The sequence below is a fragment of the Botrytis porri genome (genome assembly GCF_014898465.1).
Source record: "Botrytis porri strain MUCL 3234 chromosome Unknown BPOR_019, whole genome shotgun sequence".
NCBI lineage: Eukaryota > Fungi > Ascomycota > Leotiomycetes > Helotiales > Sclerotiniaceae > Botrytis > Botrytis porri.
In genome coordinates, this window is record NW_024066093.1 from 64,366 (window position 1) to 83,055 (window position 18,690).

General features: G+C 37.4%; 7 protein-coding genes across 7 annotated transcripts; 4 read left to right on the forward strand and 3 right to left on the reverse strand.

Annotated features, from left to right (window-relative positions):
- Positions 1 to 2,195: 2,195 nt before the first annotated feature.
- On the forward strand, positions 2,196 to 4,454 carry EAF01_010976 (uncharacterized protein; the record flags this gene model as incomplete). Its single annotated transcript, XM_038919233.1, has 7 exons — positions 2,196 to 2,534; positions 2,591 to 2,979; positions 3,064 to 3,268; positions 3,338 to 3,619; positions 3,683 to 3,946; positions 4,001 to 4,178; positions 4,231 to 4,454. 7 exons carry the CDS (start codon positions 2,196 to 2,198, stop codon positions 4,452 to 4,454), a joined length of 1,881 nt encoding a protein of 626 aa, XP_038765104.1.
- A 116-nt stretch (positions 4,455 to 4,570) lies between these two features.
- EAF01_010977 (uncharacterized protein) lies at positions 4,571 to 4,921 on the forward strand (the record flags this gene model as incomplete). The annotated part of the gene is made up of 1 exon (XM_038919234.1): positions 4,571 to 4,921. One exon carries the CDS (start codon positions 4,571 to 4,573, stop codon positions 4,919 to 4,921), a length of 351 nt encoding a protein of 116 aa, XP_038765105.1.
- A 575-nt stretch (positions 4,922 to 5,496) lies between these two features.
- EAF01_010978 (uncharacterized protein) lies at positions 5,497 to 7,768 on the forward strand. The gene is made up of 7 exons (XM_038919235.1): positions 5,497 to 6,205; positions 6,290 to 6,365; positions 6,420 to 6,597; positions 6,662 to 6,799; positions 6,865 to 7,043; positions 7,142 to 7,544; positions 7,619 to 7,768. The coding sequence occupies exons 1-7, from the start codon at positions 5,569 to 5,571 to the stop codon at positions 7,697 to 7,699; spliced, it is 1,692 nt and encodes a 563-aa protein (XP_038765106.1). The 5' UTR covers positions 5,497 to 5,568; the 3' UTR covers positions 7,700 to 7,768.
- Positions 7,769 to 8,523: 755 nt separating this feature from the next.
- EAF01_010979 (uncharacterized protein) lies at positions 8,524 to 10,876 on the forward strand. The gene is made up of 2 exons (XM_038919236.1): positions 8,524 to 9,333; positions 9,385 to 10,876. Exons 1-2 carry the CDS (start codon positions 8,768 to 8,770, stop codon positions 10,502 to 10,504), a joined length of 1,686 nt encoding a protein of 561 aa, XP_038765107.1. The 5' UTR covers positions 8,524 to 8,767; the 3' UTR covers positions 10,505 to 10,876.
- A 648-nt stretch (positions 10,877 to 11,524) lies between these two features.
- Positions 11,525 to 13,019, reverse strand: EAF01_010980 (uncharacterized protein; the record flags this gene model as incomplete). Its single annotated transcript, XM_038919237.1, has 10 exons — positions 11,525 to 11,552; positions 11,625 to 11,644; positions 11,691 to 12,180; positions 12,237 to 12,297; positions 12,355 to 12,480; positions 12,536 to 12,554; positions 12,614 to 12,636; positions 12,697 to 12,779; positions 12,830 to 12,873; positions 12,924 to 13,019. 10 exons carry the CDS (start codon positions 13,017 to 13,019, stop codon positions 11,525 to 11,527), a joined length of 990 nt encoding a protein of 329 aa, XP_038765108.1.
- A 3,381-nt stretch (positions 13,020 to 16,400) lies between these two features.
- On the reverse strand, positions 16,401 to 17,066 carry EAF01_010981 (uncharacterized protein; the record flags this gene model as incomplete). The annotated part of the gene is made up of 1 exon (XM_038919238.1): positions 16,401 to 17,066. The coding sequence occupies one exon, from the start codon at positions 17,064 to 17,066 to the stop codon at positions 16,551 to 16,553; it is 516 nt and encodes a 171-aa protein (XP_038765109.1). The 3' UTR covers positions 16,401 to 16,550.
- Positions 17,067 to 17,661: 595 nt separating this feature from the next.
- Positions 17,662 to 18,326, reverse strand: EAF01_010982 (uncharacterized protein; the record flags this gene model as incomplete). The annotated part of the gene is made up of 2 exons (XM_038919239.1): positions 17,662 to 18,182; positions 18,242 to 18,326. 2 exons carry the CDS (start codon positions 18,324 to 18,326, stop codon positions 17,662 to 17,664), a joined length of 606 nt encoding a protein of 201 aa, XP_038765110.1.
- Between the last annotated feature and the right edge of the window lie 364 nt (positions 18,327 to 18,690).

Genomic DNA, 18,690 nt, shown 5'->3' on the forward strand with positions numbered 1-18,690 from the left:
AATCTTTCGAAAGACTTCTCTTAGATAAATTTTGGCAGACATTCTGTAATTCAGTCCCACCACCAGATATTTTTGCCATAAGTGGGGGAAGGGGGGGCTCGGGGGAATTTCAGCGTGGGCATGAGGGGTTGTGCACGGAATTGCATTAGTTGCCAGCACTCTGTGGTTTGGGCTTTCTCAGATTAACCCAAGGGTATTCAATAATGTATTATATTGAATAAATGAATAACTAGATTAAAGGATCAAATCGTCAAATATCTACTTTGGTTGGTTTAGTTGGAGATTTGAGACTTGTGATTAGCTGTAAATTGCACCATTTCCTATGATATTAACGAAAGTGATAGAAGCTCGCACGCGACTACTCAAATGAGTGTGTCGGGACCGAGTCATGGTCCGTGTTCTATTTCCTTCTAGAAGCTAAGAATTATATACAGATTAAGGAAGCAACATCATTAGATTTGGTCACATCATAAACTAGAGAAACGGGGAAAGACTGAACTAACTCATGACTAAACTTTCTTTACCCACCTGCCTCTTTTTCTCATCCACATCTGTGCCTCTACTTTGAACGGGCAAGACCACTTATCGTTTCCCTCTGCTCGATCCATTGCCTTGGGACTTCATAAACATTGTATTGCGATGTGATTTCAGCCTTTCACTATCAGACTAGAATATCACAGCTCTTCAAAGTTACATCCGTGCTACCAAATTCTTAAAACAACCAATCAATCTCATTCGCTTTCAGCTCACTTATATGCTAAGACATAAATATCAGCTCGGATAGATTAGATGAATGATTAGACAAGATAAGTAAACCAGAACAACTGTTGGAAACATCGACCTACTGATAACTGGGAAATTCCCAGAGTATCTTAATCAACACATTAAACGAGAATTCTATTTCCAGATGTGGAAAGTCCTTATCAATCCAGCAGATGTCGGTAGCAGTTCGACATTCTTATTGTGGAGAGTAACGTATCATCCGGCTTGGCCCTCCGGCAGAATGTAATCTAGCCAAGCCAAAACGTTTGACTAGGGTGTTTGAACGACTGGTTATCCCGTTGTGAGAGGTACGACATAAAAGATTGATAGTGTGATATGAAATTCGGTAGCCGATTGAGAAACTGATCGATTCCTGGTAGGTAGGGAATCGTACCAAGGGCTCTTTGTGCCTAAAAAGTACTGTGATCACATATGGTCTGAATCAACGGCAATATTCAGGTGGACATGTCCAAATAACAGCCACATTTTCGACCAACAAACTTACTGAAAGAAAGTAATGTGGTCACAGTATGGTCCGTGGTAGCAGCAACACAAGCATTTAGTGCTGGGTAAGGTATTCTTCATGGGTAATTATAAAGGTCTTGAAAACGAGACGCCTTCTTTTTGCACTAGGTCCACTCATCCATGCACATACCGACACATCGACTCGCATTCTCAATTTTGACGGACATGCCATGAGATAACATGATTCTTAATCGCTGGTTCCACCCTTTGATTGAAATCTACAAGAAAAATAATCGAGAAGGAATATGATCTCAATGATCATCCCACCTATCACTTCATTTACATCTTTACATCGATGTTTGTTTTTCAGTCTAGATCGCCTCTCACTTTAGCATTGTGCCCGGAAGTATTCGAGAGACCGCAACTTTTCACCATACCAATGTGATCCCGCCTCGACTTAGCCAAAACCTGTCCAGAGAATAACCCTAGGAAATATTCATACCCAGCGGGAGTATCGGGTTTGGCGCCATTCAAATGGTAGCAATTCACGCAACTTACTATCAATCTAGTTAGTATCGTCCGATGGAACAATATTCCATGTTCATTCTTTTCAAAAAGTAAGTAGGATGTACACTTCAATTGTCGAGCGTTCAAGTGGCAAAAATACTTTGGATTCACGCACCCAGTTGAGATTCTATTGAAGGCGTGCGATATGGCTACAATCACAAAAGGATTTTACTTGCCTTATCGTGCTCGTACGAGATATCGTTTCTGTATTCCGCAACACCAAGACTTTTGTCGCCACTGGCAAACATGGGTATCACCAGAGAGCTGGCAAGGAGCCATATATGAGAGAGTGTGCAACACTCTTTGAATTTCTTGCCTGTGTCTCAAATCATTATTTTACTTTCAGCCGCCAACAGGTTGTGACTTCCCAACCCAAAGTCAACCACAGTCAATCTGACAATATGCCAGTTACTAATAATGACATATCTGTTGTTGGGGCATTCAATCCTGTCGAGAGTCATATGGTTTCTGTCCCAACACATCATGAAATCGACGAGAAGCTACGTATTTCGGCTGACAATCGAGAAATCTCCAAGGTTACCTTAGACATTGACACTAAGGAATTGTTTGATGGTTCTATAGATGAAAAGAGTGACGATTTCATAATTGTTACTGGTGCCGACGCAGCTGCTCACTTATTACCACTCAGAGATGATGGGCAGCCAGCGTTGAGTTTCAGAAGTATTTTCTTGGCCACCATTCTATCAGGATTTCAGGCAGTGATGTACCAGATCTACTCGGTGAGGACCAGCCAACATTATTCTCATTAACAACAAAAGCTCATCTTTACATTTAGTTCAAACCAACTTCATTGGGTGTTATTCAAGGTACTTTTAGTGTACTGATTGCCTACTTCTTGGGCAAGACATGGGCAAAGGTACTTCCTCGCGGTGAACAATTTGAGGCTCGTTGGAGAGAAAGAGGTGGACAGGGCAAGATACCATTATACATCCGAATCATCTCCTTCAATTATGGAACGTGGAACCTCAAAGAACACGCTATTTGTGCCATTACTGCCACATCAGCATCCAATGCAGCAGAAACCATCACAGTCTTCGCAGCTCAGAATCTCTTCTACGGATTACTGCTCAGTGCTACTACGGTCATATTGGCAGTTATATCGATTGGTCTATTCGGATATGGACTCTGTGGGATGCTTCGCCCAATTATGGTTTGGCATCCTGAGTCTGTACACTGGAGTACACTACCCACAGTAAAGACACTTCAAGGACTTCACTAGCAAGATTTAAAACATTCTAAACCTCTCAGATACTTTTGGTATGCATTTGGAAGCATGTTTGCCTATGAATTCTTTCCGGCATATCTCTTTCCTTGGTTAAATTCTGTTTCAATTCCATCTTTGGCAGCTATGAATGCTACGGGAAGTAAAGCGGCAACACTCACCAATCTGTTTGGGGGTGCGACAAACAATGAGGGCCTGGGACTTCTTACCCTATCGTTCGATTGGCAATATGTAAGTCAGAGAATCGTGATTTTCATTCGAGATTGATGTAAAGAAAAGCTAATCAAAATCAATTCCTAGATCACTTCTTTCAACACCTCTCTTCCTCTCAAGACCCAAGCTCATAGTTTATCCGGATATATTGTCTGCTTTGCTGCCATGCTCGGTATTTACTATACCAATACTTGGGATTCAAAGTCACAACCATTCATGTCAACACAACTTCGCTCAGAAAATGGCTCAAGATATCCAACTGGACAAGTCTTTACCAATGGTGTCCTCAACGAGACTGCTCTGGAGGAATTCGGCAATCCAAATCTAACAGGAAGCTTTGCGTACGCTATGTTCATGGCAAATGCTGCTGTAAGTATTTGTCTCCCATAGGGTCGTTTTTTTCGTTCCCGACTGCTGATTCAATCACTTTAGATCGGTGCACTGATCACGCATTGTTTTATTTTCTGGGGTGGGGATGTCATCCGAGCATTCAAAAGCGCAAGAGCAGGAACTTACGAAGATCCACATCATGCACATATGGCTAGAACTTATAAAGAAGCTCCATGGTGGTGGTATGTTGCTGTACTCGTTATCAGCTTTGTTCTTGGTCTTGTCGTTGTCATCAAAGAGAATGTTACTTTACCGGTTCGGGCGTATATTGTTGCGTTGTTATTAGGTTGTTTTATTGCTCCTTTGGTATGTACATCTTTGAATATTCCTCATTCTCGTGTCATTCTAAAGTTTTCATAGAGTAATCTCCTATATGCTCGATACGGAAACGGAATCGCCACAAATAACTTGTCAAAAATGTTGGCAGGTCTCATGCTTCCTGGACGTCCAGTTGGAAATATATATTTTGCGGCTTGGTCGCATAATGTTATTGCGAATACAGTCAATCTTTCCAATGACCTCAAATTAGGCGAATATCGTAAGTATCCATAACTTTGTAGTCACCAACCACGGACTAATTCGTCAATCAGTCAAAATTCCTCCTCGTGTTATGTTTCTTACTCAAGTATATGGTACTATCTTGGGTGGTTTCGTCAATTATGTTGTAATGATATCCATCGTGAATGGTAATCGGGAACTTCTCTCCACAGGAAATGGCAATAGTTCATGGAGTGGTGCCACTATTCAAGCTTTCAACACCAATGCAGCTTCTTGGGCATTGGCAAAGCAACTCTATAAATCGGGGGCAAAATAATCCATTGTCCCATTGGGATTGGTGGTTGGTGCCGCGATTGTTCTTGCTCATCGTATCGTCGTATCTGTAAGTACTCCTTTTTTTTCCCAGCCCCTGGAAATCACTGAATCATTGAAATGTTAATACAGTTCATTCCTAAGATTCGTGGTTTTGCCGTAACGGAAATCAACATGCCTCAATTCATCCAATACGCTGGATATATTCCCTACAACCAATCTCAAACCTGCGTAATTCTAAGCCAAGTGCTAGCAGGTTTCTTCACCCAATTTTATCTCCGTAATTATCGACCAAATATCTTCAAAAACTATTCGTACTTGATTACTGGAGCTTGGGATGGTGCGAGTTATACCGTGCTTTTCATTCTGAGTTTTGCAGTTTTTGGAGCCGGTGGATTTGCGGCACCATTCCCATCATGGTGGGGAAATAATATTAATGGTAATTATGATCACTGTCCTATTGCGGAGTAGATAAGAATGAATTGTGAGAGAGGGTAGGAAAGATTGTTGGCTTTGACTTCGGAAAGACTTCGTTCAGTGTCATGAGAGGCTCTTAGGCGGTCTTCTTCATTCCATGCGGGGTAGGTAAAATTTGATAGATATCCCATTAGTAGCAGGAAATAGACGTCCTAGTACAATCATGATGAGGATTCCCTATGCTTTTCGTTGATTCTTTTTTCATTTCTTCTTTTTGCAAGTTACTACATACAAGTGAAGTGATATCTACAAGTCTCATGTTTATTCGATATCAATTCAGATAATTCTTATTTTAATACGAAATACCGTCGAAAAGATCTATCTGTAACCACTCGTATAACATGTGTATTTACGAGAGATTTAGTTATTAGCATCTCAATACAGAGTAATATCATTAGGTGATTGAGTGTACCACTTTTTCATCCACATTCCCATAATTTGCGGGGTAATTAGACGAACGCGGGGGTGGGAGGGTTCCGTGATTAAGTCGGGCGTATCACCTAGTAGATATAATGATACATGTAATCTTACAATGTATCATCTCAGATGGTGAAAAACAATTTTTACCCTTTCAATTTTCTATCTCTATGTATCAGTTCAGTTCTGGTAATCTCTGTTCTAAATAACAATACGCACACAAAATGCCCATTTCTTCTCGCTGGCATCTCGCCATCCCTCCCATCTCCCTTCCATCCTACCTTTTTACTTCCTCCGATCATCCTCTCCCAGATAAATTGGCTTTCATTGACGCTACAAATCGCTCTCGCTTCTTCACTCACTCAGATTTTCGACTCTATTCCCAACGTTTAGCTGCTGGATTAATTAAAAATGGATTACAACCAGGTGATCGAGTGTTACTCTTTTCAAGTAATAATCTATTCTTCCCAGTGATTATTATGGGAATTATCTTGGCAGGAGGAATTTTTACAGGTGCAAATCCGGGGTTTGTGGAAAGGGAACTAGCTTATCAGCTAAGTGATTGTCAAGCGAAGTTCTTACTTTGCGGTGAGGAAAGTTTAATAGTCGGAATCAAAGCAGCGGAGAATGCAGGCTTGGGGAGGGAGAACATGTTTGTATTCGGCGATGGAGGTAAGAACATTGATAGAAAAGAAGAGGAGATGAAAGGAATGAAGAGTTGGTGGGAACTTCTGGAGAGTGAGGAGGTAGGTAGAGAGTTTCAATGGAAGGAGGATTTTGACCCCAAGGAAACGGTTTGTTGTTTGAATTATAGTTCTGTAACGACGGGTGTACCTAAAGGGGCGATGATTACGCATTATAGTAAGTTATCGCATATCTCAAACTCCATTCTTTTCAGGAAATACTGTCCAGGTTCGATCAGAGATTGACAATAATATCACATAGATTATGTTGCGAACTCGATGCAATATAAACATTTACATGAGCTTCATCCTGAAACGCCACTAAGGAATAAGAAAGCGTAAGCTTCACGCTCAAAAGCGATCCTTGTCCACTAAACATTCTTTACATATAGAAAATGGTTATGCTTCCTCCCTTTGTACCATGCAATGGGCCAAACAATTTTCGGATCTGTGGCACCGAAACGAGGCATTCCGGTTTACATCATGAAGAAATTCGATTTCAAAGGAATGTTGGAAGCAGTGCAAAAGTATAAGATTACTTCATTGAATATGGTGCCTCCAATCGTTGTTGTTAGTATTCATCATACAGTCACATGGAATGAGGGGCACGTAGTATTGACAAACACATGTGTAGATGCTCGTCAAATCGCCGCTCACTAAACAATACGATCTTAGTAGTGTCATTGATATGATCTCTGGTGCTGCACCGCTAAGTGGTGATGTGATAGATGCGGCGGAGAAGCTGTGGCCAGATGGGAATGTCAAACTTACTGTAATTACTTCCTCACACTTGCTTTTTCACAGTTATCGAGCGAAGACTAATGATCAATGAAACAGCAAGGATGGGGAATGACTGAAGCAACTTGCTCACTTCTAGGCTGCGATACTCGGCATGATCCTATACTAAATTCAGTAGGTGAACTTAACGCCAATTGTCATGCGAAGATTATGGATCCGGAAACACTAGAGGAACTCAAACAGGGTGAACGGGGTGAAATTTGGGTTCAAGCACCTAAGTAAGTTAATCCTATACCCTAGACCATCATGTACCCGTTCTTAAATTAATATCCACAACACTCATAATACATTACACAAAGCATCTAACAAATCAAAGTATTATGAAAGGCTATTGGAATAAACCTTCCGCTACCCAAGAAACTCTCATTGACTCTCCATCTGGCGTCTGGCTTCGTACGGGAGATATTGCTTATGTCTATTCTCAAAAGCATTTTTTCATCGTTGATCGAATGAAAGAACTTATTAAAGTAAAGGGTAATCAAGTGGCTCCTGCTGAATTAGAAGCGCTATTACTTGAACATCCAGAGATTGCAGATGCAGCCGTGATCGGAGTAATGATCAGGGAAGGGGAGGTACCCAGGGCTTATATCGTGAAGAGTTGCGAGAGTGGAAACGGACTAATTGCAGAAGAAGTGATGGAATGGGTGGAAAAGAGGACCAGTAGGTTTAAGTGGCTGAAGGGTGGTGTGGAGTTCGTAGATACAATTCCCAAGAATCCAGTAAGTTGTTATCCCCACTCTCGGATGGTCGTCTAAGGCAATTTCACAAAGGACACAAGCTAACGGGAGTTCAGAGCGGGAAAATATTGAGGAAGTTATTGAGAGACAGAGCAAAGGAGGGGATCAGTAAGATTAATGTCAAAGCTCGACTTTAAGACTCAGTATCGTCGGGAACAAGGTTTTTATAAATATATAAGTAGCCCCAAATACAAATTGATGCAACCAGATGAGAATTGAAGACTGAATTACTTATTCCCGCGCTTACCTCGAAAAGGACTTTCAAACAATAAGAGGGATGTCAGCCTTTGCTTCCCAAACTTTTGTCTCCAAAGCCAATAATCGATACATCTTTTTTTGAACAGGATCACAGTCTTTTAAGAGCTTTCACATATCAATAATTGTACGAGTTGCAGATCAAAATAGCTTTCGACAGTCATGCTATGGTTAAGCCCAATTATACAAGCGTTTGGGAAAATCAGTAACATGACAGGTATCATTCAATAGTCATGATTTGGTGTGAATAGCAGTTACAGGAATAGATATCCTCATGATTGCTCTATTGATAAATGGATTGAGCCATCCATCCCACTTATCGTTTCAAGTACCGGAAAAGTCTCGGGTAACTCCTCTTCCCCGTGGGGTACGATCTAACCTCTACGTTTTCGGTTTACACGCAGTATGACGTGAAAGAAACTCTACTCCCCTTTCATTCGTCAACCTCTTTCCACCAAACGAAATTTACCCGGAAGTATATCACGCGGATAAGACTATTCAGGAAATCCGCTCCAAAATCCTAGTCAAAACATGCTTCAAATGCCAGGATTTTTCCACAAAGGTCTTATCATACGAATGCTCTTGTACTATATAATACCCCGCGAACAGTCGACGTACACGCTCTAATAAGTGACTTAGTGGATTTGATCTGTTACGCCCCAGATCTTCGCGGTACGAGTAATGGCGTGGGGGTGGATTGAAAAGCGGAAATAGGTGACGGCAATGACTGGTTGTATTGTATAATACCAAAAAATTGATCCACTCGCTGTTTATACAAGTAGATATGGTAGAATGAGGTGAAAATCATTTTCCCCTCGTCGGTTGATTGCTTCTGATCTCTGTGTCTTTCATCATCAGCAATTGTCTTTTATATTGTTCCCTACTCCAAAAAGACGTCTTGGACGAATTATTTTTGGACCATCCCATGGAATTTGGAAAAAATTGCCGCGATGTCCGCATCTCACACCCTCGGGTCATCGAGCAATAATCATAGCATCATTGAAACATCGAATTCACCAAAGCCCTCACGTTATCGTCAATTCATCGATGATTTATCCATAAATCGCAATGCATATTTCCTCACAGTCGTAGCCTCATTTGGCGGCATGTTTTTCGGTTGGGATACCGGACTTATCGGTGGAATCCTCACGATGTCCTCGTTTCAAGATTCCTTTGGACTCAACAAAGACTCCTCAAATTACACTAATGTTTCGGGGAATATTGTTTCTGTCCTACAGGGAGGATGTTTTTTTGGTGCTATGTCGAGTTTTTATATTAGTGATGTTTTTGGTAGAAAAAAGGCATTGTTCGTAGCCGATTTCATCTTCTTGGCTGGGTCTATCATTCAGACTACCAGTGGGATTGGAACGACGAGTTTGGGACAACTTTATGCTGGAAGGTTCATTGGAGGATTTGGAGTTGGATTGGTGAGTGCGGTTGTACCGACTTACATTGGAGAGAATGCCAGTAAGGAAATTAGGGGGAGATGCGTGGGGTGTATGCAGTTATTCAATGTGTCAGTGGCTAATTCTCGTCATTTTCGAGAGATCATGCTAACAAATTATAGAACTGGTATAATGCTCGCCTACTTCATAAATTATGGCATGAACAAAAACGTAGCGGGCAATAATCCACTTAAATGGCGGATTCCTTTCGCTTTACAAATGCTTCCAGGTGTTTTTCTCGGTCTCGGACTATTTTTCCAAAATGAAAGTCCTCGATGGCTCGTTGAAAAAGACCAACACGAAAAGGCCCTTCATGCGCTTTCTCGCGTCCGTCGTCGTTCTCCTATCGATCCACTGATTCAACGCGAATACAATGAGATCATTGCAGACTTCCACGGCAAGGAGAAATTAACTCTCCTTCGACAAATGAAACTCACGGTTTCCAATAAATCTTCATTCTACGCTGTTTCTCTAAGTGCAATCCTCATGTTCTGGCAGCAATGGACTGGGACAAACAGTATCAATTATTATTCTCCACAAATATTCGAAACGGTTGGTTTGAAAGGTACATCTGCGGGACTTTTTGCAACAGGAATCTATGGTGTCGTGAAGGTTTGCATTACTGCACTAGGACTTATGTTTGCGACAGAGCAAGTAGGAAGAAAATGGTGTTTGATTGTAGGAGGATTGGGTCAAGCATTTGCTATGTTTTATATTGGTATAAACCAAGCTGTGAATCCTCCAATCGACGGAGCACCTTTAAACGGAAACTCCATCTTCGCAATTATCTGCGTCTATCTCTTTGTAGTGTTTTATTCCTTTGGTTGGGGACCCATTCCATTTGTTCTCAGTTCTGAATGTTCCCCCAACCATCTTCGCAGTTTTAGTATGGCACTTGCTATTGCAGTACAATGGTTATTCAACTTTGTCATCTCGAAGATCACGCCATATATGCTGAGTGGGATTACGTATGGAACATTCTTGCTCTTTGGCGGATGTTGTATATTGATGACGATTTATGCGGTCATTTGTGTTCCAGAGACAAAGAATGTCCCACTAGAGAGAATTCATACTCTTTTCGAAGGAGAGATTATAAAAGGGGCATGCAAGGATACCATTCCTCGATTGAGAAGATCCAATATGTTGAGGGAGATGAGGAGGGACGGAGATGAAGATGATTTAGGGAAGGGAGACGATAATGGGATGAGTGTACATGTTGACAGGGTAGATGGAAGGGTTTAGAAGAGAAATGAGATGCATTCAATGATGAGATGGAGCCTAGGTAGAAAGTATGCAAGGAAATATTGGATGAACATGAATGCGTTTATGAACATAAAGAAAAGTCGAGTATATGAATGGGAACTCCACCACCTTGGAACGTCCAGAAAAGTTCTCTCCATCTCAGAATGAAACACAATGTATAAGTCTGCTCCGCATCATACTTTGCAGAGCTACTCGCGGGATCTTGTGTTATGTTATAGGAACGATTTCGATCATTTATATTCATCGGATACATCATTGCAGTCTGTGGAAGTTATCAACTGGCAAAAGAACTTGTTTGGCAACCTCATAGTTATGGGCTTAATCCTAGATAAGAATAATTGACCACGCAGCTTAAGTAATGAGACATTTGAATCAGAATTACTCAGTATAGGCAATAGTATTTCCCGTATTTCGTATACGGGTTAGTTTGATAATACGTATCGAATTTTTTTGAAATATATACATATATAACATAGAATTTAATATTATTGAAAGTATTCAATATTATTTAATTGTTCAATATTATTAGTAATATACTGAAATATTGGAATCCAATATAAAATATACATTCCTATCCAAATTAAACTAGAAAAAAGGGATTCTATTCATATTAAATAATAAAATTCCATTCCTCATATAGGAATCCCTTATTTCTAATTTAATTTGAATAGGAATATATTGGATTCTAATATTTCAGTATATTGCTAGTATTCTTTAGGCATATAAATATATACAAGAATAATAAAACCTCCTTTCTATACATACTAGCTGCAATATCAATATACTAATACACACTACAATTTCACTATAGTATACTATTGCCTACACTGGAATTACTTAATATTAAAATGGGTATATCCTTGAACCAAAAGCGATTGGTTTACTAGTCGTTTCCATACTTTGAACTGTGAAATATCTGTCGAGAATCAACTGAATACGATACGTCTCCTATATTGCCAATTCTCGAAGAACCCATTGAGTTTCCACAAAAAACCTCCTCTAAGGTTTTCTCCCATACACCAGAACCCTGATACGACATGTTAGCTTATCATTTCCCGTCAGTATAAGGGAAGGACCATATTAGTAGGCTATCACATACCCCTCGGAATAGCAATGTATCTTAGTGCTCTCAATATCTGCTCTCACCTATCAAAAGCTCATTTACCTCTTCTTTTTCCATCCCTAAGACTCTTGTGAAAAGTGCCATACTCAATCCTTCCAGGCCTATCAAGACATTCCTCTGAACCCATACGCTCAAGACTTTATTTCTTTGACCTTTTGCCCATGGACTCATTGGTGCATACTCCTTTCTCTCCACAATATCAACAAAACCAACTTCTTCCATCCACCTCTTGTAATGTGCTCCATTTGTCCAAGGGCGCCCAGCTTTCGTAGAAGCTTCTACTATCATATTATTCCATTTTACTAATGCACAATTCTCCGGCGGCGGCGATGCATATTTGAAAGGAAAGATTGGATCCCGTAGTTCGAGGTATCCTCCCGGTGCCAGAGCCTCAAATGCCGATGCAATCACGGTTTTTGGAGAACGAAAGCAGGATAACAAGGCGCGGCCATGAATTAAGTCGAATTTTAAATCGTCAAATGTCCACGGATCTTCAGCGTCTTCGATTCGGAATGAGCAGTTCGTAGGGATACTAGTTCCGGGTAAATATCTTCAGATAATTGAAAGTTGGAGAAATTTGATACCCACTAATGCGGCTGAATAGGACTAAGATCAGTACCAATCACCGTTGAATTGGGATATTCATCTGCTACGCATTGTTAGAGATGTCGTTGGAGATTTCTCATTCCAATATTCAAGAAGTTACCGAATTCAACGGCCCAAATACCAGTCCCTGTGGCAACATCCAACACATTCATTGGTCGATCCGTGTTGATCGGCGATACGAATAACTTTCCGTCGATAGTCATACGTAGAAATCTGTGTTGAAATTCTATACAATCATCAGAACAACCTATCTCAGTCATGAATGCCACGTCAATACATACCAAGTCTATTTTGTTCTAGCTGAATGTTGCAAAGTCTATCAGCCAATGCTATTTCCACAAAATATTATTAGAACGTACTGCATCATTCGGTAGCGGATATTCTGTCCCATGAATGATTAGCTGCCACTGACAGAAATATACTTTCATCGGCTACCACTTACGACGATGTTTATAACGATGATACGTTCTTCCATTTTCTTCGATATGACGATAAAATTCCGATTCGACTGTGAAGTTAGAACTCCTTATGTATCGTTAAATCCAGTTGAAACCTCCAATATCAGAATTCATTACCTCAAACTCATTCCACCAAGAGCAGAATCTGCATCATTTTCCGACTGAAATTGATCAATTCTCGTACTCGAGCATTAGCTGAAAGATAACTCACATCTAACTCTGGTTCTCCCACATCTACGTATGAACCCAACTCCTCAACTAGATACGAATTAGGGGAAGGAACCTTTGGCTCATTTTCTATCTCCATGATAGGATTTTGAACGAATTACTTTTTGGTGAAGACCAATCGAAGATTTCTAGAGTTGCTAAAAACAAGGATAGATCAACTGTCGATTAAATCGGCACTTTTCAACTCCACTAGTATTTCCACTTGGCCCACTAATCGGAATGTGGATTCAACTTCCGGATGGAGACATAAGACACCTTACCATATTCAATGATAAGCGGGATGTAAGCGGGATATGAACATTTACGCGATGAATGAAATGGGTTTCACATATGGAAAACTTTACCGTTGATGTCCCAATGTATATTTGTTAATCTCATGCCTTCGAGGGTTCCAGTTTGAATCTAGTAACGATCGAACGCTGTACTTTCACCGGTCCAAGTCAGGTTGGATGTTGAAATATCAATGTTTTTGGAAACTCATTTTGGTACGGGGGCGTAGTTCATCCATATGCAGCGATGGCATCTCGGATATTAAATTAATCAAGTGCAGAGGAACCAAATAGGTGCAAATTCGCTGCCTGGAAGGACGAAAATGAGATGTGTTTGGTTTTCATTAGTGAATATATACCGAGGAGATGGTTCGTGGGTGGGGAAAATTCAGGGGTAATTTGTGGCACGTGTCAATGAGAATTAAAACATTTTTATGAGCTGATTTTGTATTACCCGGGCCTATTTAAACGATCTGGTCAAAACCCTAAAAATAGATTTTTGTCTGAGCTAAAAACTTATTTAGAATTTAGTAGTGTGTAAATAAAGAAGAAAACTATTCAATTCCGTACAGAATCTCAAAGGAATTAATGAAAAAAAAAGAGATAAATTTATTTATTAAAATTTAAGGAATTAATTAATAGTATAGTTTATTAGTACGTATATTATATTAATATATACACTACTCATTTTACATATAAAATCTGCTCATATATAATCGTGTATTTTCTTTATTTATTAATATAATTTAATTTTTCCTAAAAAACATTATTATTGATATAGATAATAAGAATTTCTAATCAATTATTAGAAATTTGATTTAATATAATAATTATTATAAAAAAAGTTTTTTTATAATGAAAATCGTATCAATTTCAATCTTTTTTTAAAATATAATGAAAATATTTATATAAAAATTAAATTTTTATCAAATATTTAATTCTCTTCTAAAAATAATGATTAATTATTAAAATATAAATATTAAAAAAACCTTGATTTTAGTATAATTTTGAAGTAGTGTATATACTGATATGATATATATACTAATAAACTACGTTAATATAAATAAATAAAACTAGAATGTAGTTTATTAGTATGTATATCATATTAGTATATATATGTTACAGGAGCTGCCTCTAAGATCATGTAGAAGTGTTTAGAGATCTCTCGAAATAGTTTAAATTAAACTTCAAATAGGAATTCAATAAGGTTATAATTGATTACAATTCTTATAACTATTATAGCCTATAAGTCAGTGATTCTACAGCCTATTACTAATCCGTTGTAACAATATACTACTTCAAAATTATACTAAAATCAAGGTTTTTTTAATATTTATATTTTAATAATTAATCATTATTTTTAGAAGAGAATTAAATATTTGATAAAAATTTAATTTTTATATAAATATTTTCATTATATTTTAAAAAAAATATTGAGATTGTTACGATTTTCATTACAAAAAAACTTTTTTTATAATAACTATTATATTAAATCAAATGTCTAATAATTGATTAGAAATTCTTATTATTAATATAAATAATTATAATGCTTTTTAGGAAAAATAAATTATATTAATAAATTAAGAAAGTGTATGATTATACATAAATAAATTTTATATATAAACTGAATAGTATATATACTGATATAATACACGCACTAATAAACTACGTTAGAAAATCAAAATTTATATTTAATATAATAATATTTAAAGAATAAAGAAAATAATCTTCTAGTTTATTTATATAATTCAATTAATAAGAATATTATCACATAAAATACAAATTCTAGTTTTTGAGATATAAAGAAAAAATTTATATTAATTAATTTTTTAAATTTTAATTTTTTAAATTCATCTCTTTCTTTTAATTTCATTAATTCTTTTAAAGCTCTATATTTAATCAAATATTTTCTTTCAATGTAATAAATATTGAATAGATCGATATCAATTATTAGTTTTTATATTTAAAACAGAAATATATAATAGTTTAATTATTATAATCAAATCTATATTAAATATTATTATACTAATTTTTTTGAAATACTGTTTTTTTTTAAAATAATTTAAAAGAAATCATATTAATCAATTTATAAAATTTTAATCAATATTCTTTTTTTTTATGTTATTAATTTTTTAAAGTTATATATTAAATGAAAGGTTTATTTATAATTTAGATATTAATTAAACTAGATTATGTTAATTATTAATCTAATCTCATCTCTTTCTTTTCTTTATAATAAACTAAAATTCTTATCAAGCTTATCTTACTTATTATAAAATAGTTTATACATGATAAGAAAAACATTAAATATAAAAATCTTTAATATTAATATACTTTTTTAAGGAAACTCTAAAATAGATTTTGAAATAATATAAATAAAACTATTAATAAAATCTTTTTGATAATATAATTTTATATATAATAAATCTTTAATAAATTATATTCTATATAATATAAATTCATTTTCTAAACTTTTTATTTATATACTGTATAAATATTAAATCTTTTTTTATATCAAATAAAATTTTTTTGGAGGTTTTAATTAAATCATTTAAATAATATAAAAGAGTAGAAGATAATACGATTATAAAGTAATCCTCTATAAATATTATAAGAATATTATTATATTATAATATTTCTTTTAAAAAAAGAAAAAAACGGTTTTAAAAAACATTTATATATATATAAAAGATAAAGTCTAATAAATTGAAATTAAATGTTTCTTTTAAATTATATAAAGAAATTCTATAATTATTAGTTGTAGTAAAAGTTATGTAATAAATTTTCATTTTTTGCCTATAACAAACCTCGATATATGTATATAAAGTAAAATTGTAATCAATATTATAAAAAAGGAATTAATAATAATTTAGAAAGAATATAATCCTATAAATTAGAACATTTCATACTTTGACTATAAATTAGTCTAGAAATTAGAGGGGTTACATATTTGTAAAGTGTTCTATTATATTATATCTGTAGCATTACAACTTATTTATGGTTTTCTAAGAATCTTTTTGCGATTTAGATGAAGTATTAATTGTTGCGTCATTCATTACATACTGGTTTTCTATTGAAAATCCATGCAATCTCTTCGTCAAACGCCTTCCATAAAAGCTTCGCATAACCTTAACGGCCACGACCTGGGCATGCGCGGAGTACCCTCCCGCCCAAATAACACCAAATTCGTTTTAATAGAATGGTACACCTGCGTATCTGTTTCCCTGGAAGCCCAATAAGTTAGTTTGTTTGCTTAAGTGAAGGGAAACTGTTTGTGCAGGTTTGAGGGCTATCTAAGATGCGACTTGGAAGTAATGCCACGGTTACAATAGAACTAAACATCAGAGTTTACTTACCAAAGTTGTCTCGCAATCTTCAAATGCTTGCCAACCAATGATTCGCCCATCCGGCGCTTTCGAGGTTATAGTTGGAAGAGTAAACCAGGTCTTGTACCAAACGGAGGAAGGGTAGTTACTCTCAGGATCATTGGTTATTCGTACTGAGATATTGTGCACTAATGGTGTTTGTCGGGTATCGATTTTGGTATCAATGTTGAAGCTTAAACCAAGCTGGACCAACACCTTTGCATTGGCATCGAGATTTCTATCGCAGACGTAAAAGTTGAAAGCTTCGACATCTTGAAGTATCTCGTATACGTAGGTGCACCAGTTCACAGGCGGTGGTACAGTACCATACCAACAAAGTACATCTTTCGTGGAAAGATCACGAACGGCAATCTCGGTCGACTTGGTACCACTGGTAGATGGAATCAGTGCACCAGAGGTGTAAGGGTGTGGAGCAGAGCTGCTGTTGGAGATAAAGAGGCAAATCGATAGAAATAATGACTGGAAAAGCATTGTTATATTATTTGTTAATAGAAGAGTGATGTGGATTTCGACTTGTGGCCTGTGAAATATTTCGTTGTGGGCGGATTTGATATGGGTTCGGTATTGTGGTATGAAGATTCTTGAAGTATATTAATGTGAGAAGTCAATACGGAATTCCTCACGGTATAAGAACTTAGTCAAGAACATTGGCTGTCGAGTCATTACAGTCATATGAGGGATGCTAATATTTTTCACTGGTGAGTCATGTCAAAATGTCACCTCATTCCGGGATATCCACCATAGGTAGGACGAAATATCACAAGCAATTTGCAGAAGAGAGTAATACGCAATACGTCGATTGAACCAAACAGCTTCTGGAGTGAATAAGGGTATGGAACTGAACTAGTGAGACCACTTCAATCGAGGACTACCAACATTAGTCCTCTCACCACAATATCTCAAGACACAAAAAACTTGTCATTCACCACAAGACTAAACCATTTCATAGTTTCTAATTAACAACCACCATTTACATGGCACAAGATCTCAAATTCAATTCCGACATTTATCGAGTCTGCGTTTGGGATTCTGAGACGAAAATGATGCTGGTTGCCAAGTACAGTCTCTAGTAGAGTTGAGAAAGATCCTCATCTTCAGCACGCTTGTATACCTGCGATAAATCTTTATCTTCAGCTCTGCGATAAACTTGCGAAAGATGCTCGTCGGTGCTTGCCTCAGCGCGTCGGTAAACTTGGGAAAGGTCCTCATCCTCTGCTCTCTTGTAGACTTGAGAAAGATCTTCGTCACTGTTTGGGTGTCGCTTGTGGACCTGAGACAGGTCTTCATCTTCAACTCTCTTGTATAATTGAGAGAGATCCTCGTCTTCTGCTCTCTTGTACACTTGGGACAAATCTTCATCTTCAGTCCGTCTGTAAACTTGGGAAAGATCCCCGTCTTCAGAACGACGATAGACTTGAGATAAATCCTCATCAGTTGATTCAGTTCCCGCTACTGTACGCTTGTAGACTTGAGATAGATCTTCATCTTCGGCACGTCGATATACCTGCGAAAGGTCTTGATCAGTGGTACCAGTTCCTCTCTTATAGACTTGAGAGAGGTCCTCGTCTGTACCTTCAACAGCGCGTACTACTGGACCGTCATATTAGTGACAGAACGAACTAAAGATGATTGCATGTCTCATTTACCAGACTTGAAAGACTTTGCTGTTGGGGCAGCTGTAGCAACAGCCAAGAATGGAAGAAGAGCAATGAGCTTGTTGATGGCAACCATATTGACGATTTGAGGAATGATCCCTTGGTTCGATGAGGAAGGATGGAAATTCTTGACGAAAGTCTGGATGAAGATGTGTTTGAATTGATGAAGTAATGAGATAGATGGAACTCAAACATACTGTTATACTTATAGCTGAGAAGCCCAAGATAGTTATCCAGATAGGAAGGTCGAGGTAATTCAAGTGTCTGTCATGTGCAGATATTTTGATGTGACATCTTGCCAGGTGCAAACTTAATAAGCTCATCGCATTCAATGATACACTGTTCCTAACCAGTAAACTCGATTCTCCTGTCTACCTATCTTCCCATTCGTACCTAACCTGGAGGCAACTACCACTTTAGTTCGTCCTCGGTCATTCCCA

Bases quoted from the DNA above. Each gene is read 5' to 3' on its own strand.
- EAF01_010978 (XM_038919235.1), top strand. From the start codon at position 5,569: ATGCCCATTTCTTCTCGCTGGCATCTCGCCATCCCTCCCATCTCCCTT. The intron at 6,206-6,289 runs GTAAGTTATCGC...AATATCACATAG, and splicing joins GGCGATGATTACGCATTATA to ATTATGTTGCGAACTCGATG. The intron at 6,598-6,661 runs GTTAGTATTCAT...ACACATGTGTAG, and splicing joins TGGTGCCTCCAATCGTTGTT to ATGCTCGTCAAATCGCCGCT.
- EAF01_010979 (XM_038919236.1), top strand. From the start codon at position 8,768: ATGTCCGCATCTCACACCCTCGGGTCATCGAGCAATAATCATAGCATC. The intron at 9,334-9,384 runs GTCAGTGGCTAA...AACAAATTATAG, and splicing joins TGTATGCAGTTATTCAATGT to AACTGGTATAATGCTCGCCT.